General features: G+C 40.3%; 1 protein-coding gene across 2 annotated transcripts in view; it reads left to right on the top strand.

Annotated features, from left to right (window-relative positions):
- Nucleotides 1-25621, top strand: part of OTUD7A (OTU deubiquitinase 7A) — a 391197-nt gene that overhangs the window by 271825 nt on the left and 93751 nt on the right. For both annotated transcript variants that reach the window (XM_058736847.1, XM_058736845.1), the window contains one exon: nucleotides 19834-20016. In XM_058736847.1, the coding sequence (XP_058592830.1) occupies nucleotides 19834-20016 (183 nt within the window). The remainder of the gene's footprint in view (nucleotides 1-19833; nucleotides 20017-25621) is intronic.

Here is a 25621-nt window from a genome sequence, read left to right as displayed (position 1 = left end):
GCACTAGCCTCTCCTTTAGGGCCCACAGTCCAAATACCACAATCTGCTGCCTTTCTTCTCTCTGTTCCATTCTTCAGAGGCCGAAGTAAAATTAAAATATTAAATCATCTCCATAGAATCGGCTTATCAGTTTTTCTTTTTTTAAATATAATTTATTGTCAAATTGGTTTCCATACAACACCCAGTGTTCATCCCAACAAGTGCCCTCCTCCCTGCCCATCACCCATTTTCCCTTCTCCCCCACCCCCCATCTACCCCTAGTTTGTTCTCAGTCCTTAAGAGTGCCTCCCTCCCTCTCTGTAACTTTTTCCCCCTTCCCCTCCCCCATGGTCTTCTGTTAAGTTTCTCAAGATCCACATATGAGTGAACACATATGATATCTGTCTTTCTCTACCTGGCTTATTTCACTTAGCATAATACCCTCCAGTTCCATCCACGTTACTGCAAATGGCATGATTTCATTCTTTCTCATTGCCAAGTAGTATTCCATTGTATATGTAAACCACATCTTCTTTATCCATTCATCAGTTGATGAACATTTAGGCTCTTTCCATAGTTTGGCTATTGTTGAAAGTGCTGTTGTAAACATTGGGGTACAAGTGCCCCTATGCATCAGCACTCCTGTATCCTTTGGGTAGATTCCTAGCAGTGCTATTGCTGGGTCATAGGGTAGTTCTATTTTTAATTTTTTGAGGAACCTCCACACTGTTTTCCAGAGCAGCTGCACCAGTTTGCATTCCCACCAGCAGTGCAAGAGGGTTCCCATTTTTCCACATCCTCACCAGCACCTATAGTCTCCTGATTTGTAATTTTAGCCACTCTGACTGACGTGAGGTGATAACTCATTGTGGTTTTGATTTGTATTTCCCTGATGATGAGTAACGTTGAGCATCTTTTCATGTGTCTGTTGGCCATCTGGATGTCTTCTTTGGAAAAGTGTCTATTAATGTCTTCTGCCCATTTCTTCACTGGATTATTTGTTCTTCGAGTGTGGAGTTTGGTGAGTTCTTTATAGATTTTAGATACCACCCCTATATCCGATATGTCATTTACAAATGTCTTTTCCCATTCCGTCAGTTGTCTTTTAGTTTTGCTGATTGTTTCCTTTGCAGTACAAAAGCTTCCTATCTTCATGAGGTTCCAATAGTTCATTTTTACTTTTAATTTCCTTGCCTTTGGAGATGTGTCGAGTAAGAAATTGCTGTGTCTGAGGTCAAAGAGATTTTTTTTCCTGCTTTCTCCTCTAGGGTTTTGATGGTTTTCTGTCTCACATTCAGATCCTTTGTCCACTTTGAGTTTATTTTTGTGTATGGTGTAAGAAAGTGGTCTACTTTCATTCTTCTACATGTTGCTGTCCGGTTCTCCTAGCACAATTTGTTAAAGAAACTGCCTTTTTCCATTGGATACTCTTTCCTGCTTTGTCAAAGATTAGTTGGCCATACATTTGTGGGTCCAATTCTGGGGTCTCTATTCTATTCCATTGGTCTATGTGTCTGTTTTTGTGCCAATACCATATAGTCTTGATGATTACAGCTTTGTAGTTGAGGTTAAAGTCTGGGATTGTGATGCCTCCCATATTGGTTTTCTTCTTCAATATTACTTTGGCTATTTGGGGTCTTTTTGTGGTTCCATACAAATTTTAGGATTGTTTGTTCTAGTTTTGAGAAGAATTCTCGTGCAATTTTGTTTGTTATTGTATTGAATGTATAGATTGCTTTGGGTAGTATTGACATTTTAACAATATTTACTCTTCCAATCCATGAGCATGGAATGTTTTTCCATTTCTTTGTATCTTCTTCAATTTCCTTCATAAGCTTTCTATACTTTTCAGCATACAGATCTTTTACATCTTTGGTTAGGTTTATTCCTAGGTATTTTACGGTTCTTGGTACAATTGTGATTGTGACTTTGTACCCTGTGACTTTGCTGAATTTACATGTCAGTTCTAGCAGACTTGTGGTGGAGTCTATCAGGTTTTCCATGTAGAGTATCATGTCATCTGTGAAAAGTGAAAGTTTGACTTCATCTTTGCCAATTTTGATGCCTTTTATTTCATTTTGTTGTCTGCTGATGCTAGGACTTCCAATACTATGTTAAACAACAGTGGTGAGAGTGGACATCCCGTCACGTTCCTGATCTCAGGCAGAAAGCTTTCAATTTTTCCCGATTAAGGATGATATTAACTATGGGCTCTTCATAAATGGTTTCTATGGTGTTTAAGTATGTTTATTCTATCCCGACTTTCTTGAGGGTTTTCATCAAGAAAGGATGCTGTATTTTGTCAAATACTTTTTCTGCATCTATTGGCAGGACCTTATGGTTCTTATCTTTTATTTTATTAATGTGATGTATCACATTGATTGATTTGTGAATATTGAACCAGGCCTGAAGCACAGGAATGAATCCCATTTGATCATGGTGAATAATACTTTTTATATGCTGTTGAATTCAATTCGCTAGTATCTTATTGAGAATTTTTGCACCCATATTCGTCAGGGATATTGGCCTGTAGTTCTCTTTTTTTGCTGGGTCTCTGTCTGGTTTGGGAATCAAAGTAATGCTGGCTTCATAGAATGAGTCTGGAAGTTTTACTTCCCTTTCTATTTTTTGGAACAGCTTGAGAAGGATAGGTATTATCTCTGCTTTAAATGTCTGGTAGAATTCCCCTGGGAAGCCATCTGGTCCAGGACTCTTATTTGTTGGGAGATTTTTGATGAGTGATTCAATTTCTTCACTAGTTATGGGTCTGTTCAAGTTTTCTATTTCTTCCCATTTGAGTTTTGGTATTGTGTGGGTATTTAGGAATTTGTCCATTTCTTCCAGGTTGTCCAGTTTGTTGGCTTCTAATTTTTCATAGTATTCCCTGATAATTTCTTGCATTTCTGAGGGATTGGTTGTAATAAATTCATTTTAATTCGTGATTTTATCTATTTGGGTCCTCTTCCTTTTCTTTTTGAGAAGCCTGGCCAGAGGTTTATCAATTTTGTTTATTTTTTCAAAAAACCAACTCTTGGTTTCATTGATCTGTTCTACTCGGTTTTTTTTTTTATTATATATTGTTCATGTCCACTCTGATCTTTATTATTTCTCTTCTTATGCTTGGTTTGGGGTGTCTTTACTGTTCTGCTTCCAGTTCCTTTAGGTGTGCTGTTAGATTTTGTATTTGGGATTTCTCTTGTTTCTTGAGATAGGCCTGGATTGCAATGCATTTTCCTCTTAGGACTGCCTTTGCTGCATCCCAAAGGGTTTGGATTGTTGTATTTTCATTTTCATTTGTTTCCATATATTTTTTAATTTCTTCTCTAAGTGCCTGGTTGACCCATTCATTCTTTAATAGGATATCCTTTAACCTTCATGCTTTTGGAAGTTTTCCAGACTTTTTCCTTGCATTGTGATCTGCAAATGTGCATGGTATGATCTCAATTCTTTTATATTTACTGAGGGCTGCTTTGTGACCCACCATGTGATCTATCTTGGAGAATGTTCCATGTGCACTTGAGAAGAAAGTATATTCTGCTGCTTTGGGATGTAGAGTTCTAAATATATCTTTCAAGTCTATCTGGTCCAATAGACTTATCAGTTTAAAAAAAAAGTTCTGGGATTTGATTGAGATTGAGCCTCTGAAGACTGCTGTGCAGTGGGAGAGCTGAGCCGGAGGACCTACAGTGACAGGCTTCTAGCTGCAGTCATCAGGATTGTGTGGCACTCATGTCAGATGAGACAAGCAGTGCATTGTGGAACAGGAGAGAGTCTAGATGGAGCCCCAAACCGATCATCAATTGAGGTCATTTAAAAAAAAATTAGGGAAAGGAAAAAGTCTTTTCAATCAAAGGTACTTGAACAACTATAAAATAATATAAGAAGGAAGAAAGGAAGAGAGGGAAGACAGAAGGGGAAAGCCTTGACCCTCTGCCTTATACCATACATACAGATTACTTCAAGGTAGGTTATAGACCTCAGTGTAAATGCAAAAACTACAAAGCTTCTAGAAGAAAGCATGGACGAAAAAATCTTCATGACCCTGGAGTTTACAAACATATTTTAGAGAGGTCAAAAAAAGGACTGTGAAAGGGAAAACAAATGATGAATTGAGCTTCATCAAAAATAAAAAATGTTCATTTGGAAGACACTATTAAGATAATAGCCATAAACTGGGATATTTAAAACATATATCTGATAAAGTACTTATATATGTATGTAAATAACAACTTCAAATTAATTATAATTTATAAATATATAAGATAACACAATGTAATTTATAAATATATACTTTATAAATGTATAAATAATATGTAACAACTGAAAATTAATTATAAAAATATAAATAATCCAATGAAAAAGTGAGTGAAAGACGTTTAAAAAGAAGATCCGTGAGGGGTGCCTGAGTGGTTCAGTCAGTTAAGTATCCAACTCTTGATTTTAGCTCAGGTCATGATCTCATGGTGTGTGCAATCGAGCTCCACATCGGGCTCTGCACTGACAAGCACAGAGCCTGCTTGAGATTTTCTCTCTCCCTCTCTCTCTCTCTGCCTGTCCCCTGCACTCTCAAATTCATTCTTTCTCTCTTTCTCTCTCTCTCTCAAAATAAATAAACATTAAAAAAAAGAAGATACATGAAATGACCAGTAAGCACAAGAAAAGATTTTCAAATCAGTCATTGGGGAAATAGAAATTAAAACTGATATCACCACACACTCACAAAAATGGTTAAAATTAAAGACTGACAATACCAACTGGTAGAAGGATGTGGAATAAATGCTGGTAAGAAAGCAAAATAATAAAACGACTTTGAAAAACAGTTTGGTTGTTTCTTATAAAATTAAGAATATACTTCCCTTTGATGCAGCAATTCTGCTCTTGGGTGTTTAATGAAGAAACATTATGTCCACAAAACAGATTGTACTTAAATGTTCACAGCAGCTTCATTCATAATCACATAAATATAGAAAGCACCCACAAACCTCTCAAAAAGTAAATGGATAAACTAAGTGTGGTGTATCCATACAATGGAATACTACTCAGCAATAAAAAGAAATGAACTATTCATGCATGCTACAACATGGATGAATCTCAGAGATCTTATTCTGAGCAAACAGGCCAGACACAGAAAAAAGTATTGCCTGACTCCATTTAATGGAGCTCAAAAATGGGGGTTGTGTGGTAGGCAGGATTCTAAAGATGCCTTCCGGGATTCATGTTCCCTGATATACAGATACTGATGTAGGTACTACTGCAAAGGGACTTTGCAGATAAAATTAAGGTTGCTAATTAGCTGACTTTAAAATAGATTTTTCCTGGATTATCTGGGGAAGGGGAGTGGGCACAGTAATCTTCTGCCCTTGAAACCAGAAGAGGAAGGCAGAAGATTCAGAGAGATGTGAAAGGAATGATCAGAGAGATTCTAAGTGTGAAGAGGACTCAACTGCCATTGTTGGCTTGAAGATGGAGGAAGGGAGCATGGGCCAAGCAACAAAGTCGTCTCTGGGGGTGATGATGACCCTCAGCTGACAATGCCCAAGGAACTGAAGACTCCATGCTACTGCATGGACCTAAATCCTGCCACGACCAGAATGAACCTGGAAGTGAATGTTTTTCTAGAGACTCCAGAAAGAAATGCAGTTCTCTCAACACCGTGACTCAACAACCTTGTGAGTCTCAGAACACAGAAGCCAACCAAGCCCACATGGCCTTGGCCACTACCTGCATGACGATTCATTACACAGCAGCAGGAAACTGCTGAAGAGGGATTGGCTGGAAGGGCACACAACACCCCTCTAGGTATGACAGACATGATCCAGGTCTGGACTGCAGCAGTGGTTACACACATGTGTGCACCCGACCAGAGTCCTCAAACTGATCATGGATCTGGGCATTCACTCCACTGTGTATAAATGATACCACAAAATGTTTTTTAATTAAATAAAGAATGTCAGAACATTCTTTCCGCAGCTTGCAAATCTGCCAATGGTCTAGTCTCTCCCCAAATCAAATCCTGCATCCTTGCCAGGCTCCACTTTGCACACTCTATGCACAGGCCACCTTGCTCATTTATGTACACTATAGCCATGCAGGCCCACCACAGGGTTTGACTTTGCTGCTCTCATGACTGAAAATGCTGTCTTCCAAACAGCCACAGGACTCCTTCCTTATTTGTTTGGGTCTCTTACCTTACCAGGGAATGATTTGGAGCCAGAGTACTACTAAAGCAAAACACAGTAAGCACCCCCCGAATCCCTGCTGAGTGCATGAACAGGCCTTGTAGGCAAGTCTAGCCCCCTGGCCCAAAGGCCTTACACAGCATGGCCTGGCTTTGCACCTGCAGCCAGCTCTGTCCTGCTTCTTCTGGGCACGCTGCCTTCTCCACCAGGGGGCAGGCACTGCTGTCCTGAATCCCAATCTTCAATCTTCACATGGTTATAATTTGACTATTTTGTAGACATAGGTCCCCGGCAGGATTTCACTGAATCTGAACAAGCAGAAAATATCCTGGGAGGCCAAGCAGCCTTTCTCTCTTCGTTGTGTGGACTAATAAACAGCTCATGGCCGCTGTCTATGCCAGGGGCTTGGAGGAGCCAGTCCTCCTTCAGAGCCCCCTAACTCTCCAGGGAAGGACCTGGCTGCAGTGTGAAGCCTGGACCCCCCTAGCTGCCATTATGTCCATTGTTGTGAGAGGGGTAGCAGCAGGCTTCCTAGTAGAATTGGATGGAAGGAGCTAGAAAACTTTCTTTAGAAGCCACAAATAATCAAGGTTCTTCCTGGAGTCTACCAGACTCTACCAGGTTGGCAAACATCCAAGAGACATACAGTGATTTATTCCTCAGAGACTTCAGCATTCATTCTGATTTGTTTTAAAAACTGCCTCAGGATTTTTAACTGAAACCATTAAAGTCCATTTCTTTCTTAAATACCATGCAGATCGAAGACACAGAATGCAGAGCCAGGCTGCCTGCTCAGGGTGGACAGTAACCCACATTAAAGGACAGCTATCAATATCAGCAAAGCACCCCATAATTATCAGAACTCAGTCTTTCATTGTGGGGGTGGACTTAACTATCTTTGACTTTATGAAAGTCAATCTTCAGATCCTTTTTAAAACACGATTTTAAGATTAAAGGCTGAGAGACCTGACTTGAGTTGATGAAGTTGCTGCTGCTGCTGATTGCACAAAGTAGCTTGGGGCTGGCTGCAGAGAAGAGGGTTTGGTTCAGCGAGAAAGACCAAGCCACAAGTTAGCTATGCTTCCTGCACCGTGAGGTTTTATCCAGGCAGATCTCTGCCCCGATGGAAGCAGTCAGTAGGGATGCTTAGACGACCAGGGACCATGGCAGGGTATGTGACTGGGTACAGACAGCCACTGAGTTCATTTATTTGTCTTCTAAATCAAGTGATATTTTTACAAAATTCATCTAAGACTTTGAAATCAAATTATGTATTTTTAAAACTCCACCTAAGAGAGTATCACTTTGGTCGTCTCTGGTCAAATTCTGTAGGGCAGCCCTGCTGACCTCTTGTTTTATAAATGAACCACAGATCTGTGTATTGCCTCCTAGGTTGGTTGTTTCCTTATTGCAGACTGAGTCCAAATCTGCCAGCCCAAACTTACATTTTCACACATCCATTTGTTTTAAACATAGCTCATGTAAGCAGATTTCTATACATTTAGCCTTCCTGCTTTGCATTCCCTGCAAATCCTCCCCCAGCATCTGCTCGCCATTGATAAGACAAAGTCTATGGCTCTGAGACAGCAGGCTGCTGCTGCCCTTAGGACCTCTCTGACCCAGACTCCCCATGGTGCTGCCGAATGACATCACTGGGACACAGAAACCATTGCTGCTGTGTGCTTCTCTCTCCTGGGAGGAGTTCCCTGCCCTTCCCCCTCTCTGAGTAGAGACACATAGGTGGTCTCTGATGCACAGCTTCCTCCTGTGAGAAACTTCCCCCATGTAAGCATCACCCCATAACAGTCATTTCTTTTTTCTTGATCAACTCCCATATCCCTGGAACCCCAGCACATCTGTATAGTTCACTGGGCAGAAAATGGTTTTGCAAGCCTCCAAGCCTTTGTATTCTGTTCCCCTGCACTGCCCTTCCTGTTTCTCTTCTGGAAAGCTCCAAGCCTCATTCACAAATAATGGGGCACCTGGGTCCCTCTGCAGACTACCCCCAGCTCTCAGTCCACAGCAGCTATTTGCATGCTCCTCTCACCTCTTGTTCTGTCACCCTCTTACAAAGCACACAGGAGTCCTCATTCATATGTATATCATCAGCACCCATGGGTACCTGCCTGAACCAGGAGCCTACAGAGCAGATCCGTGGTCTTCCTTAGAGTACAGTGTGGGAGCCACCCCTGTCCTGTAGCTTTTGGCTATTCAGTTTAGATATTCCTTCAGCTACTATGAAAATGGTTTATCACATATTGTGATATCACAGTTTAGATTAATTGATTAATAGCATCCTGAGTATAGAGAGCCCAAGCATTTGGAAATGCTTAAAAGTTACACAGCAGGCTGCTGTGCCCATTTTTCATGGCACTCCTTATGCATATGGCAGAGGTACAGATATGTCCTGAGGCTATATTCCTAGAAATGGGATTACTGGAATCCAGGATACATGGCATTTTACATGGAATAGATTCCTAGTTATGAATTTAACTTTTAAATTAATTTAACTAATTAAGTAACTAACTTTTGATTAATTTAACTTTTAAGAGCACCAGGTTTCAATCATCAGAACCCACTTAGTGTTCTTAGGATCCCATCCAGCTTTCAAAGCCCAATCTTTCCTGCTTACTGTCCTAATGCTCACCGTTTTTCCTGCATGCTACCCAGTGCGGTCAAGAGAGTTCACCTACCATGCTCTTTGTACCCCTTCTTTGCATCACAGAGTCTGTGCATAACAGCTGTTGGTTTTCCTAAAGTGTCAGAGAACTAGTGTCATCTCTGTGTTTCTAATACCGGGAACCATTTCTAATACCAAATTCTGTATCTGTCTGCATTTGGCGAAGGAGACACAAGTCATTCTAGATATTCCAAGTAGGAAAGGGAACTAGAGAAGCTGTGTTCTCACTGAGGAGATCCACTCTGGAAGTCCTTGAAGCCTCAGGACTCACAGGGCACCCCCACCACCCACCCACCCTAGCAGTTGGATTGCCAAGCAGGTGTTTCTCAGGAGTTTTCCCCAAATCTACAGCCAATCTCCATCTGCTCTCTGCCCAGGCATCTGCTTGCAACACTCCATGGAAAACCAGCCTGTGCTCAGCCTTCCAATCAATCTTGCATGAATGCTTCTCATTGGAGGCTGTTACCAGAACTCTACTGGGAATCCCTTCCAGGAGCATTCACTCACGCTCCTCTCCTGCAAAGGCAGCAGGGGTGTAGAATTGACCTTGGATGCTAAAGCATGATAACATTGGACATGGACCAGACAGAGTTGTGTTTGCTCTGTGTCGCCAAGGTGATTGTGTTGAATACACTGTCATCATACTGCTTTTCTCACTCAACACTACTTCATTGAAATCCTCTCAAATCTGTTGTATATGCAAATTCATTTTTAATGGCTGAGTAGTCTTCCAGATGTGGATTACCATAACTGAGCCAGACATTTCCTGAGCAGTCCCCGGAATCCTGAACACCTGCCTTCACCTCTCCCTCTCCCCCTTGTCTGGCACCTAGGAGACCCCCCCCCCCATTACTCCATCCTCACTGTCACTGGACCAGGCCATCTCATTTCACATCAGTATTGCTATAGGCCCCACCTAATGTGCTTTCTGCCACAAGCTTCACCAATTCTAATGCCGTCTCTACTATTTAACCAGAGATATTTTTTAATGCAAACACTTTATTTTTCTAAAATAAAAATTGGATCAGGCCCTACTCATTTGGAAGTGCTTCAGTAGCTCATGTTTACCCTTGCGATGAAGTTCAGATCCCAGCACATACTTCACAAGACCCTTAAAGGTGTACCTTGTCCCAACACCTCTGTCTCTCTTCCTGTATTTTTCAATCTCCTCAGGCAGCCTCTCCAGTCTCCTCTCTGTGCTGCATTCACACTTAACTGCCTTTATGTGCCAGGTCATTTCACTTCGAGGTTTATCGATGTGCTGTCTTCTTCCCAGCATGCCACCCCTCTTCCCCCTACCCCTGATTCTTTGACAAGATGGCTTTCACACTTCTTTTAGGTCTCGGCCTAAATGAGACATCCTCCTGAGAGCACCTCTGGTCATGCTCCAGGTCCCAAGTTACATCCTGACCTGGGTACCCTGTCAGAATTAGGTCTCAGTGTAGGCTTCTGTCCTGTGTTTTTTCCCTATATTAGTTAGGGGTTTGCTGGCAGTAATCTGTCCAGATTCTTATTCAGGCTTTTTTTTCCTCACTCAGCATTCTTAGCTATTGGCCTTTTCGTGCTTGTTACCTAGTGTTTGCAAGATGATTGCTACAGCTCCAGGTATCATGTCTGCATTCCAGTCAGTGAGAACAGGGAATAACAGCACAGGTCAACCCTCCTCTTAAGTCTGTATTCCTTTAAGTCAGAAGTAAAAATTTCATTCAAATACCTCCCAGTGGAGTTTGGCCCAGATCTGAAATGACAACATCTAGGGACTTAGTGAAGGAGGAAGAGGTGCTGTTAAAAGGAAAGGAGTAGAGCAGCCATTGAAATAAAAGGATGATTATTAGTAGAGTGTGATGTCTTAGAAGTCAAAAGAGAGTCACAGTCTAATGCTGCACATTAGTTCTTTCTCTTTTCCTCTGCCCCACAAAAGGAGAGTAAATCAAGGAGAAGAGAGGCCTTTATTGATGGGGGACAGGGAAGTGACCTTGGATTTATCTACATCAAGCTTATTGGTAATCTTGAAAATAATGCTTCAGTAGAAAGGGGATCACAAAAACCATTTCACAGTGGGTCAAAGAGTGAATGTGCATAAATATTACTTTTTCTTTCAATATTTGTTTAAATTTACTGCACATACCAGCCTCTATATAGCTGGCAATAGAATACATACATTTTTTAACATATCAAAATATCAGGGCGCCTGGGTGGCTCAGTCAGTTAAGCATCCAACTTTGGCTCAGGCCATGATCTCACACTTCATAGGTTCAAGCCCTGCATCAGGCTCTCTGCTGTCAGCACAGAGTCTGCTTCAGATCTGTCCCCTCTCTCTCTCCCCCTCCCTACTGGTTCTCTCTCTCAAGATAAATAAATAAACTAAAAAAAACAGATATCCAAATATCAGCCATATGATTTGGTTACCTTATTATCATATTTGTTATATTGCACAAGTATCTGGTGAACTATGACCTATTGGAAGATTAGTTGAGGCAGCCTTTGGGCTCATTTCTTTCTCCACATTTCTATAAAAATAAGCTAATTAAAACAGTCTTATAAATATCAGCTAGCTAAGAAGTTCCGTTATTTCAATTGGCTCTTTCTATTTCCATCTGTATTTAATAGCAGGAAATTCAGAATTTTGCCTGCAAATGTGAAGGAGATGAAATCTTCCATTCTGTAGTTATGGCACACTACATATTAAGGGAGAGTTCTTACCTTGGTACACTTAAAATACTGGTAATTATTGTTTAATCATTTAAAATTTTTTGCATTTAGTTTTGTTTTCTATTTGTTTTAGATAAGCGATTTATCTAAAGAGTTCAACACTCAAAAGAGGAAGAAATTGACAATATTGTACCTTCTCTGTCCCCTGGACCCCACTTCCCCCTGACCCCGGGATCATTGCTTGTGTTAGTTTTTTGTTTACCTGTCTAGCATTTGCATATGCAGATACAAGCACACACTTATTTGTATGTTTTAATGTGTATAGAGAGAATTTATATATTATTCTATCCTTACTCAAAAGGTAGGATTATGAATATTCAACACCTTGCTTATTTCACTCCCAGATGTGTGCTAGAGATCTTTCCATGGGGCTTCATTCTCTTATGCAAAGGTATATCATTATGTTAAGTGGAGTGCACCGTAGTTTATTTAAATGTTCTTCCACAGATGGACACTTAGCTTGTTTCCATTATCTTGCTGTTATAAATGATGCTGCAGTGACTATATTGTACATACCTCATCTTATGTGTATAAGTATTAACCAAAGGACAAAAGCCCAGAAGTGGGATGTCTGGGTCACAGGATAAATGCAATGTAATTTTGACAAATTACTTGGGGTTTTGTCATTCTGTACTTTTAGCAGCAAGTGGATTGGTAACCAGGTGGGTTGCCAACTTTTGCATTCACTACTTTGATATGTGTAAAATGATTCCTCAGTATATTTGTAATTTGCATTTCTTTTGTGAGTGAAATTTGTCATCTTTTCATCTATTTCAGAGTTGTTTATTTTTCCGTGAACTCTTTGTTCACGTCCTTTGTTTCTATCTTTGGGTTGTTATTCTGTTTTTCCCCCTTATTGGTTTCTGGGCAAAACACAAACGTGTGTGCACAGGAAAAAATAGAGGGTGTAGCATTTGCTCTTGTGCTCAGATCCCTTCATCCGGGGACCCAGGGACTCTTGCCAGAGTGGGAAGCAGGGAGCCAGGCTGCTGATGGCTCACAGCTGAGTCCCTCTTCAGTGGTCCTCCAGTGGAAGGAAGTCACTTTTTGACCAAGTCCCCTACTGGGGTCAGCGCCCATCCAGTGCCTTCTTTATGTCTGTGCCCCTTACCACAATGCGAATTCCTCTGAAAGGCAATGCCAGTCAGTTCAGGGAAGGCTCTGTTGCACCTTCAGGGTGGGTCTGCTGCTGCTTCCCCCCAGACACCCTGCCTCATTCCCACCAGCCCTCCTGCCAGCATGCTCCCGCCTTGGTTTTTTTAGCATCTGACCTGCATCAGAGACGACTCCTGTTAGTGGTATGAAGTGCAAATATTTCCCCAGATCAATACCATCTTTTGACATTTTGTATGAATTTAAGTCTCTCTGGGACTTTCCCTTATGTTCTATTGCTTTATCAGATGGTTCATGTAGTATTATCGAGACAGTAGAGCAGGTTTATGTCTGTGAGTGCCCCTGTCTCCTCATTGTTCCTTTGTTTCAGAGAGTCCCTGGTTATTCTTGCTTAGTTTTCCAGATGAAGGTTAAAATGAGCCTGTCTGATTCCAAGCCCTGCTTATGTTTGTGTTTTTTTTTAATTGGGATCGTGTTAAATTTATAAATTAGCTTAGGAAGAAATGATGATATTGAGTCTTCCAAACTAAGAACATGTATCTCTTACATATCTCTTTTAAACTTATTTCTCAGTATTTTGTCTTTTAGTTGCAATTATGAAATTGCATAATGGAATACTTCCTTCCATTATGTCATCTAACTTGTTTTTGTTTATGTATGAAGGCTATTTTCTTTTACTGTATGTTAATGTTACATCTGGTGTTCAAAGACTGTGTCCAGCACTCTGCCTCCCCCTTGTGGGTGTGTGGGAGAATTGCCCTTCCTGGCCCCTGTGGTTGGATGGGAGGGAGGGACCCTGTGCCTAGTTTCAGCCTTGGGGTGGGAACAGAAGTGAGAAGTCACTACTGGGCCAAGGTATTTGATTGTTAATGAGAGATACCCTAGAGATTTTTGTCCCTCTGCCATACTGATAGGCAGTTTTTAAGACCAGCTGCTCTGTCCACCTGAATCTTGAAGTGAGAAGGCGTGACAGAGCTTCTCCAACCCACAGCAGACTTATGGTATGAGTAAAATATAAGATTCTGTTGTTAGGGCCTCAGGAGTTTGGAGGCTGTTTATTCCCACATTACAATGCAATCTGCTATTCATGGCATTCTCTTGTTAATAGGAAAGGTCAGTGTGTTTATTTTAGTCTTTCATGGCAATTTCTGTTTTGTACAGTTTCTACTTTTTTATTTAGTATGCATATATTCATGCTTCTTATGTCTTCTGTTTTAATATGTACCTAATATTTGTTCTAACTGGGTATGGTAAGGCACACAGGCATGGAAATCACTCTCATGAAGGAAAGAGTTCTTTAGGAACAGGAGCCATGCCATGCAGGGCCACACAGGAGTATGAGAGCCTTTATTGTGATTTCTGCAGGAAGGAACAGGTAAGGCTGGATAGGCAGGATAATAAGTTTTAGGGTTAGCTGGTTTGAATTTTAGCAGGCTCCAGGGTGGAGAAGCCACCCCAAATTGTCTGGTACCTGGCCCTGAGTGATTAGCAAAGGGGAGCATTTGCCCTGAGTGTGAGTCAGGGTTTGGATTGGTTGGTTTGCACATGAAAGGCACATTTCCAGGGAGGTAGTTTGCTATCATGAGGAATCAGATAGGCCTGAGAAGGGCAGTCAGTCCCTCATGGCTCAGCAAGACTTCAAAACTACAGAAAAGAAAGCATAATTAATATACATCTCCATTGTGAATTGTTGGGCACCCAGGTGCTAAGTGTGTTAAGCGACCAACTTTGGCTCAGGTCATGATCTCATAATTCATCAGCTCGAGCCCTGCATGGGGCTCTATGCTGATAGCTCAGAGTCTGGAGCCTGCATCAAATTCTATGTCTCTCTCTGCCCATCCCTCACTCTCTCTCTTTCCCTCTCTGTCTCTCTCTCTCTCAAAAATAAAATAAAATAAACACTTATATATGTATATACCTATATACATATATATAATATATATGTGTATAGATAGATAGATATAAGATCATGTCCCCTATGTTGGTTTTTGTCTGTTTGTTTGTTTGTTTTATTTTTCTAATATATATATATATATATATATATATATATATATATATATATAATTTATTTTCAAGTTAGATAACATACAGTGTATACAGTGTGATCTTAGGCTTTTTATTTTTGTTTTATCTTTGCCTGGTAACCCTGATAAACCACGGCCCTTCCCTGTTAGCTGCAACCTTTCTGAATCACTTTGCTCTAGATAGATCTCTTATATACAGCAAATACCTAGACTTTGCTTTGTGAGATAACATGCAAATCCTCTTCTTTAAATAGTTGCATTAAGCCTATTTAAATATATCACGCTGACAGATATGGTGGTTCTTAGTTCTGTTGTATCATATTTTCTATGTTTGTATATAAATATTTCAAATGTCTTTCAGTATATTTTATTAGCTTTTTACTTAAAAAATATTTTTCTGGGGGCGCCTGTGTGGCTCAGTCGGTTGAGCGTCTGACTTTGGCTCAGGTCATGATTTCACGGTTCGTGGGTTCAAGCCCTGCGTCCGGCTCCATGCTGACAGCTCAGAGCCTGGAGCCTGCTTCAGATTCTGTGTCTTCCTCTCTCTCTCTGCCCCTCCCCTGTTCATACTCTGTCAATCTCTCTCTCAAAAAATAAACAAACATTAAAAAAATATTTTTCTGGTAATTAGATAAGTTGCAGGGTTTTTTAATGTTTATTTTTGAGATGAGAGACAGAGACTGTGAGTGGGGGAGAGGCAGAAACAGAGGGAGACAGAATCTGAAGCACAGAGCCAGATGCGGGCTTGAATCCATGAGTCCTGAGATCATGACCTGAGCTGAAACCAAGAGTTGGACGCTTAACCAACTGAGCCACCCAGGTGTCAGGTGCCCTGATAGTTGCATTTTTTATCTATGGTTTACTTTTTTAAATTATACCTTTATATAATATTCTGTTTCTTTTTTACTTTAGACAGTGTTAGTTCTTATGATCTGCTTCAATAAAATTAGCTTGTATCTTCCTCTTCCCTTCTCTCTTTTTCTGTCTCCTCCCATCCAATTTAATTAGTAGAATATCTTTTATCTGGTTTTTGGCATTCACCTCTGTATTGCTAAATATGTTTACATATTTGTATTTGATCTTTTAACTCCCCTGTATCATAACTGAGGCAACTATATGTTATTTCTACTTTCTGCCTTCTACCATTGTATTGATTGTATCATTTTTGCTTTGGCAGAATATTGACTTTCTCCTCTTGCACTTGTATCTGTACCTTTGTTTTTTCTTAGATGTACAGTTAAATAAATTTACTGCTGCCTAATGTCCTTTGCCAAACCTCCATTCATCTCTTGATTGGCTGGAGCCCATCCTTTAATAGTTTTTTCAAGAAAGATCCATTTGAGTAGTATTTCCTGGATGCATTCTTGTTTAAAATGGTTTGTCTATAGCCTTTATACATGAAGGGATAGGCTTGATGAATATAAAAGTTTCTTAGCTCACACTCCTTTCTTTAAGTATTTTGTAGATGTGACTCCATTGACTTCAGGCATTGAATGTGGCTGCCAAGAAGTATGTTACAATCCTGATTTTCTTTATTTTTTGTTTAAATATTCAAAGAATTCTCTTTATCTTTAAAACACAATTTTATAAGGATATGTCTTGGTATTTTACTAGGACAACTTCCTTTTATGCAGTGTGCCCTTTCAATATGTAGAATCAAATCTTTGTATGAGAAGTTTGCTTTTTTTAATTTACTTTTTAAATTATTTTTTTTCTTTTCCATTATTTTAGATTTCTTATTTTAAGCTACAATTATTTGTATGTTTTATGTCTTTCACCTACATTCTATATCTGCCATTTCTCTGTTAGCTTTTGTTTCTTTACTTTTTCCACTTTGCTTATTTTCCATTTTTATGGTCCTTACTATGCTATCTGTGGTCTGTTTTTTCTTTGCGCCCTTAGAATTTAACTTCATTTTGGAAATGACTTTACCTCTTTTTTGCTTTTTCCCCTGAGTTTAGTCATTTCCTGTTTCATATATTCCTATAAGCCCATGCATCTCTGACTTGTAGTTTCCCTTTATTAATGTGATACTTTCATGCTAAATTAAAGCAGCACACTCTGAGAGCCAAAATGCATATGTTAAGTTTAACTTGAGATCTGGCCTCATTTGATGTTACTCTTAAGAATACATCAAATGAGTTAGAAGTTTAAATCACAAACATTTCATCGGTAAACTGTACTAGAGATTTTGGTACTTACCACAAAACCTGTGCTTATTATTAATCCAGTAACCTAATGTATTGTGATATGCACAAAGTAAGGCATAGCCTAAAGGAAAAAATTTAACAGGCAACTTCATTATTCCCTGTAGTCTTTGGATTGAGGTCTTCTTTCATACAGTTATACTATTCTGCTGCTTGGAGGAAATATTTCTGGAAAAAGGAACAGAGTAAGCAAATACAGAGAGATATGACAACAAGAACATACTTTGAAGATCTCATGTTGGCTACAGGAGAAAAATGAGTATTTCTAGCTGTGTGGATTGCAATCTGAAATCAACATTCTGTGCATCAAGATTTCGAGGAGACTAGAAATTGGATAGTCACCTAGCTTCTGTCATACTTAGACATTTGGCCTTGAAGCTTAGGATAGAAATTACAACTAGATTTAAGATTTTTCACATAGGGATGGTCTTGACCTTCAAAAGAAGATATAAATTAAGAGAAGAAAAGAGGGGCACCTGGTGGTTCAGTCAGTTGGGCGTCCGACTTCAGCTCAGGTGGTGATCTCACAGTTCGTGATTTTGAGCCCCACTTCAGGCTCTGTGATGATATCTTGGAGCCTGGAGCCTGCTTCAGATTCTGTGTCTCCTTCTCCCTCTGCCTCTCCCCTACTCATGCTCTGTCTCTGTCTCAAAAATAAATAAACATTAAAAAAAATTTTTAAAGAGAAGAAAAGAAAGAAAAAATAGGGGAACCTATGTGTTTTAAGGGCAAAAAAGGGCAAAGCAGCAAGAAAAGGGTACATGAAGTATTCAGAGGCATAGGATAAAAGGGACTGTTAAATGTCCCTGTTCTAGTGAGGCTTTCTGCTGTTCTCCCATGGGCCTGATAGCCTGCTGTGTTTAGATGGACCTAGTGACACCTGAATGAGAATTTCACATGGTGCAGGTAAGTGCATGGGGGTAAGGACCCAGCAGCTGAAAACATTGGCAAATTGGAGACAGAGAGTGAGGGATGCAGAAGAAGAGGACAAGTCCTTTTCTGGAGGGTCATGATGAATGGGCAAGGCAGGGTGGAGGTGTGAAAGTCCATAACCAAGAGCTGTGATGCCCTAAACAAGACCAGCTTCAAGGAAACTATAGCCCCAAAAGTGTGGGTTTTAATCAAGACAGGCCTGTATCTCCTCCTTCACCTCCTCTCTCCTTGACCTTCTTCCTCCACACAGGCTTGATCCTCCCTTGGGCATGTGGCCCCCTCAGCCGTGCCTTAGAGCAGAGTGCCCACTCAGGTCATCACCCCCGCTTAGGCATGATTTCCCTAAGGGCATGAGTCTTATCTTTGCCTTCTTGGAACATTAATGCCCATTGGATCATCACTAACACTTATGCTTGAAAATGCCAGGTTTAGATCATGTGGGTTATATTTGTACACTGTGATGTTTAGTCCTATGTGAGTGTGAAAGTGTGTTATGACATTTATGCTTCAATTTAGTTTCCCAAAACCAGCCCTGTCATGGCCACCACCCCAGTCCCACAGCCACGACCACCACCCTCCACTTCTATTACTAATGATAACCAGGCTGCATTACACCAATGCCCCAGCTATTTATTATCACTTACAAAACCACCCACTCCCGCTGTTTTTTCTGTTGGGTGACCCAGATAATTTAGTTTGCTTTTCTTATCCACTAAGATAGTACAAAGATACAACTATTGTGTCTCTGTTACCTAACTATGGAGAAAAAAATGTGATTACATTACAAGTGGCCATATAACTTACATATGATGATTGATGGTATCAAGTCTTCACTAGAAGTAGAAGAGGTAAAAAAGATGTCCTAATATTATTTCGTATATTTAAAGCCTCATTATATTGTATATACAACATAATTTAGCATGTAATTGGGTCAATATGGCTTATACCTGCAATTTGAAGTTATCCAGAAGAGGATAAGATTTTATTTTCTCTTTAACATGAAAGCTAGGCTTTTAGTTCTTTGTCTTTAAAAAGCTCATGATGCCAGAAGACTCCATGCCTCCATTAGAAGTCCATTGACTCAGACTCAGGAATTAGAGACCCACAGGGTTCCAGCTCCCAGAACAGCTCCCCCTAGCATTGCGGAAAGTCCCCTTCAACACCACACCCATCTCCGTGCCCAGGAGCCCTGCTTACAACTCTCCCAGGCCAGCACCCCAGTCGGGACTAGCATCTCACCCAGTTCAGGTTCAGAGCTAGGACGTCTGCCTGCTGCTAAGGCATTTACACAGAGAATTCCTCCAAAGCTTCTCCTTTACACGTATTAAGCTTAAAAAGAAAAGTAAAACTCTAAGCAAAAGCCCAAAGAAAATTTGGGAATTCTTTTTATTGATTTTTTGTTTTGTTTTGTTTTGCTTCTCTCAGAGAGTAAGCTCTACAACTTGATTTTCAAAGGGGTGGAGTGGGGCATGATAATTAGGAATGTAATGTTCTGAAGTGTGTGTGTGTGTGTGTGTGTGTGTGTGTGTGTGTGTGTGTGTGTGAATCTAAAGGCTGAGAGTAGATACAGTCACATATTGCATATGGACATCAGCCGCAGGTGCGAAATTCTGCTTTTAGAGATTATGCATCAAGCCATTTTACCCTTTTGAGAAACAAGAACGCTGGTGGAAAGTTCATTAGTCACAGTGATAATTAAAAATACTTCTCATGGGGCATCTGGGTGGCTCAGTCGGTTAAGCGTCCGACTTTAGCTCAGGTCATGATCTCACGGTTTGTGAGTTCAAGCCCTGCTTCGGGCTCTGTGCTGACAGCTCTGAGCCTGCAGCCACTTTGGATTCTGTATCTCCTTCTCTCTGTCCCCTGCCCCTTGTACTCTGTCTCTCTCTGTCTCTCAAAAATAAAGAACTGTAAAAAAAAAATTTTTTTAAAGAATGCTTCTCGTACAGTTTTTTTCTACAGTGAGATCCTTCATATTGTAATTTCTTGTCATTTCTTGTCCACAGGCAAAAACTGGGACCTGACAGCCGCTCTGAGTGACTATGAGCAGCTCCGACAGGTGCACACAGCCAACCTGCCACATGTGTTCAATGAGGGCAGGTGTCCCAAGCAGCCAGAGCGAGAGCTGCCACAGCCCGGGCACAAGGTGGAACGGCCCTGCCTTCAGAGGCAGGACGACATCGCCCAAGGTATCTGGCAAGGAAATGAGCTCAGAAACAGCTTCTCCGGGGTTCCATGGCTTGCAGGGGGTAGTGGGGGGGGGTGGCATTCAAAGAATGGCAAGGTCATCACCTCTCAGCTGCAGGCAAATCGGGCTCTCGGTTCATCAAGCTGAAATGTGCGTTGCTGCTTCTGGTTCCTGGCTTCTCCCTCTGCCTCAGAAAAGCAGGAGAGGCAGTCCAGTCCCCTAGGAGCCCATGTGATTGAGGGCCAGCACCCCTCCTGGAACCTGAGTCTCTCCAAGCCAAGCACCTCTAGTCCCTTCAGTTATTCCCTAAGTAGCATAGCCTCCAGATCTGTTCATCATCAGTGTTCAGTGTCCCAAGGGCTCCCTTTTCTGTGTTTTTATTTTTTTATGTATTTTTTAAAGTTTATTTATTATTTTGAGAAAGAGAGAACACGTACACACGCACACACACACACACACACACACACACGTGCGCGCGCATGGGGGAGGGGCAGAGAGAGAGAATCCCAAGCAGGCTTCATGCTGTCAGTGCAGAGCCCGACTCAGGGATCAAACTCACAAACTGTGAAATTATGACCTGAGCCAAAATCAGACACTTAACCAACTGAACCACCCAAGGCACCCCTTTCTGTTCTTTTTCTTAAGGATCAGATGTGTTTACTGTAATGGAAGAAACAGTGCAAAGATATAAAGAAAACTTCAGAGTTTTCTTCTCCACCCATCTCAAATCTCACTGACATAATAACCAATGATGGCATCCTGGTCTGTCCTTTTGCTACACTCATTCAGAATGCATCAGAGTCAAATGCACATAATGCTTCTCAAATCACTTGTTTCACTGAACAGTCAATCATGAGTATAGTCTCAATATATTGTTCTGCACAGTCATTTCTAAACCACTCCTGTATTAATGGTTATCCTGGTTTTTCTTGGGTGTTTTGTTTCCAATACTCCTAGCAATGCCAAAACAAACAACTTTATGCCCATGATCTTACATACTAGTGCTTTTATTTCTATGGGTCAGCATTCCCAAAGTGGATTTGCTGTGCCAACACCATGTGCAAAACTAGGTGTCTCCCTTCACTCTTAGCAGTCCTGGATGTTTTTGTGATGGTTTTACATTGCTTTTCTACTGTGAAGGGTGAAAAACAGGTGTCTCCTGTTTTATCTTTCATCTTGTCATTTGTTGGTTAGCCAGTTGGATTTTCCCTTCTGCAACATCCCTGTTCACATACTTTGCCCATTTTTCTATTTGTTTTCAGTTTTCTTATCAATTTGTAACATTCTTTGTGATGAAGACGACAAACATATATTTTTATATACGTGTATGTCTTTCCCAGTGAATCATTTACTTTATGATTTTGTTTACAGAGTATTCTGCCAACAAAATGTTTGTATTACTATGCATTCATGGCTGATAGGTGTCCTCTCTTGCTGTAGAAGATCTCCTGGAATACAAAGTTCCTATATTTGTTTGAAAAATTTGTTGTTAGGGGGCACCTGGATGACTCAGTGGGTTAAACATCTGACTTTGGCCCAGGTCATGATCTCATAGTTGGTGAGTTTGAGCCCCACTTCAGGTGAACTAGTGCCCCACGTGGGGTGAGCCCCGCTTCTCTCTCTCTCTCTCCCTCTCCTTCTCTCTCTCTCTCTTTCTCTCTCTCTCTCTCTCTCTCTCTCTCTCTCGGACTCTCATGGGATTCTCCCCACACTTGTGCCCTCACTCACTTGTGCCCTTTCTCTCTCTAATAAAAATAAATAAATAAATAAATAAATAAATAAATAAATAAATAAATAATAAAATAAAATTTTGTTCTTAGGTCTTTTGATTGATTTGAATTTTTTGTAAGTAGTAAGGAAGAATCTAGTCTTGCTTTCTTCTGGATCAAGATTGACTTACCCTGGCACATTTATTGAATAAAGCATCCTTTTTCCACTGAACTAAAATGTCAACTTTGCCATATATTAAATTCCCAAATATATTTGGATGTGTTTCTGGACTGTGTCTGTCAGTTCGTGTGGTCACTCATCCTGTTACCTTGACTCTGGTAGTTTTATGTAGTATAACTTCTGTTAAGGCAACTTTTTTACTGCTATTCTTTTCCAAAATTTTTCACTATTTTTGGATATTTATTCTGCCATATAAACCTTAAACTTAGAATTCTGGTTGGATTGGGTTGAATCTTTATTTTAAGAATAATTGGCATATTGTAATATCATTTTCCCATCCAAGAACATTCAATATGCCTCCCCATTTAGTTAGATTCTAAGATTTTAGGCACAGAGAAAAGCAATTTATTTTTACATATTTATGTTTTATGCAGTAATTTACATAAATTCTCTTATTAAAACTAATCATTTTTTCTAAGACAATATCTTGAGGTTTCTAAATATATATGATCATAATATCTGAAATAATTTAAATTCTTAACATTCATATGAAATGTAATTACATTAAATGAATTTCATTTCTTATCCTATTGCATTAGCTTAGCCCTCCCAAACTGTTGTGAATGAATGTTGTCTTTGTTTCTGTTAGCCCAGCCTTATTATTCAAGCTACATTGGAACCCATATCTTGGCTATATTATTTTATGCTTACTCTGTTGTCTGGAAAAGCCAGAATTGAGTTAGAAATGTTAATGCACATTATCCGTTTTTTTTCTCTTAGTTTCATTCTTTCCACTGTATTTTGAGGCCATCTTGTTAGATGTATATGCACTCGTAATTGTTAGGGCATCTTGTTCCAGTGTTCTTTTGTTACCGAAATATAAAGTGTCTCTCTGCGCCCTAGAATGTTTTTTATCTTTATATCTGTTTTACTTGATATGAAATCTCTATCTTGCCTTTCTGTTGGCTCAGATTTGCCTGGAATATAATTTTGTCTGCTGTTATTTTGAATCATTCCTTATCATTTTATATTACATGTGATTCTTATAAATAATTTGTCATCAGATATTATTTTATTATCTGATCCATGAGTCTCTGTCATTTGAACAGTGAATTTAATCCATTTACTTTATTGTAATTATTGTCATGCGTGTAGTTCTTTATGTTGCATGTGTTATTTGCCAGGCTTTTTTGGTGTGTTTTTCTCCTTTTCTATATCCTCTGGCTAATTAAATTTTTTTACTGATTTGAAAGTTATACTTTCTACCTCTACTTAGGTAATAGTTACCCCTAACCTATGCAAACCTATTTTTATGTTTTCTTCCTATCATTTTAAAAAATGTATTAACAACTAAATATTACCCTGAAGAAAACAGGGTACATACCTTAGTATGAGTGTGTTTTGTCTTCTCCCTTCCTACCTCCATTTGTCCTCAATCACATTTAGGTTCATTTTGTTATCTACTTAGACAACCATTAACTTTATTTATTCACATTTATCTTTTGTAGGAAGAGTACTTTCTCAAAGACTACTTTCATAAAGAGTTTTTACATAATTAGTCCTTAAGCATTGGGTTCCTAAAGGTGTTTACATGATATTCTTAAATTTTTGTTTAGTGGAACAAGAATTCTAGATCCAAATTATGTTCCTTGAGTGCTTTAAAACCATCCCTCCATTGTTTTCTTAAATCGCATTTTCACCTTTTCTAAGAGATTTCCTTGACCCAGTCTTCCAACTTCCTAATTCATTCTTTATTTGAATCCATTCTGCTAATCAGCATTCACACTTTTCATTCCAAATTAGCCCTTTGCCATTATTATTTTGCATCCTAATATTCTGTTTATCTCTTTGAACACATTTACTAGGCTTAGTTTAAAATCTTGCCCTCCAGTCTATTTACTTTGCTTCGTCTGGCACAGGTACGTTGTAGACTTTCCGTAACACTCCTCAGGTGTGTCCTGAATTTTCCATGTGACTGCAGAGCACCTGTGGTTATCAGCCATTTCTGCTCATACTGTATATCAGGGAAAGGGACAAAGACATGGGCTCTGGCTTGTGCTCCTCTGGATGAGAGTGTAGGGGAAATGCACTTAAGTTGGAGATCTTTCAATGCTTTAATAGGGGCTGAAAATGTTCCCTGCTTGCTCCCTCCTCTGCAGTTAGCTCCACTCCATAGGGAACCTCCAGCACCTCTGTTCTAGCAATTGCTCATTTCCAGAAGCTGCAACCATGTGTTGTAACCATCAAGCTCACAGCATGTGTTGGAGAGGGGAGGGAAGGCTTAGGGCCTGGCCAGCCCACCTGTTATTGTTATTGGTGCCTCACCCCCAGCTGTGGTTCAGCACTGCCCTGATGTTCTTCCAGCTGCCATTGGCCAACACTGTTGCTTGCCCACCCGGTGGAGGTGATGGTATGAGCAGTAACCTGCCCAGGACTGTGCCAGGGTAAGGAAAGGCATGGCCAGAATCCTGCCCCCAACCTGGAGCCTCTATCCATGAACCCTAGCCCACTCCCCTCTTCTGCTCCTGTAGACCTCCAAGGCAAGTTAGGAAAGGACACCAAGGCTCTGTCACTTCTTGTCTATCTGGTTATATTGTTAAGTTCTCCTCCATTGCTGCCATTAGGTGTGACTCTGGAGAGACTACCACTTCTAATCATTCCCTGTAGTCTTCCCCCTCAGGGCCTTCTATGACTGTTCTTTCAGCACCGCACAGTTGAAGCTGCTGGGCTCTCTCACACAGTGACAATCCAGACAGATGACAACATGGCTGCTCCTACTCTTTTTGACTGGCAGCAAACCAACCATTCCATTATTTTATCCTCCCACTGAGGGGGCTAGAAGGACTCTTCTCTCTGCTTCCAGAGAGCTTGGTGGATTCAGAGCCTAATACATACCTGATACCTGCTGCTATGTAATTTTTATCACATATTACTTAAGGAATTAAAAACCATGTTTGTCATATAATTCTATTGAGTTTTGTGAACAATTCTATCTACTTTTTAAAACTTAGAGGGCGCCTGGGTGGCTCAGTCAGTTAGACGTCTGACTTTGGCTCAGGTCATGATCTTGTGGTCTGTGAGTTCAAGCCCCACATTGGGCTCTGTGCTGACAGCTCAGAGCCTGGAGCCTGCTTCAGGTTCTCTCTCTCCCTCTTTCTCTGCCCTTTCTTCGCTTGAATTCTGTCTCTCTCTCAAAAAAAAAAACAAAACTAAGCATTAAAAAATTTTTTAATAAAAATTAAAAATTATAGTTTCTGAATTAGATGTATGTATCCTTTAATTGAGTTCTTGAAATCATAGTGCACTAACATGGAAAATGAATATCTCCATGTTATAAATTAGGGGTTGGCAAACAATGGCCCATGAGCCAACTCTGGCTACTATTTTTTAAATAAGTTTTTGTTGGAACATCCTCATGTCCATTCATTTATGCATTGGCTATGGCTGCTTTAGTGCTAGAGAGTTCAGTTGTGACCAAGACTGCATGACTTATGGAGCACCTGGGTGGCTCAGTCAGTTGAGTATATGATCAGCTCAGGTCATGATCTCATTGTTTGTGATTTCAAGCCCCACATCAGGCTCACTGGAGTCAGACTGTCAATGTGGAGCCAGCTTCGGATCTTCTGTACCCCTCTCTCTGCCCCTCCCCCACTTTGCTCTCCCCAAAATAAATACTAAAAAAAGACTGCATGACTTACAAAACCTAAAGTACTTAT

The sequence above is a fragment of the Neofelis nebulosa genome, chromosome 7, assembly GCF_028018385.1.
Source record: "Neofelis nebulosa isolate mNeoNeb1 chromosome 7, mNeoNeb1.pri, whole genome shotgun sequence".
NCBI lineage: Eukaryota > Metazoa > Chordata > Mammalia > Carnivora > Felidae > Neofelis > Neofelis nebulosa.
This window is presented reverse-complemented; position numbering and strand designations above follow the sequence as displayed.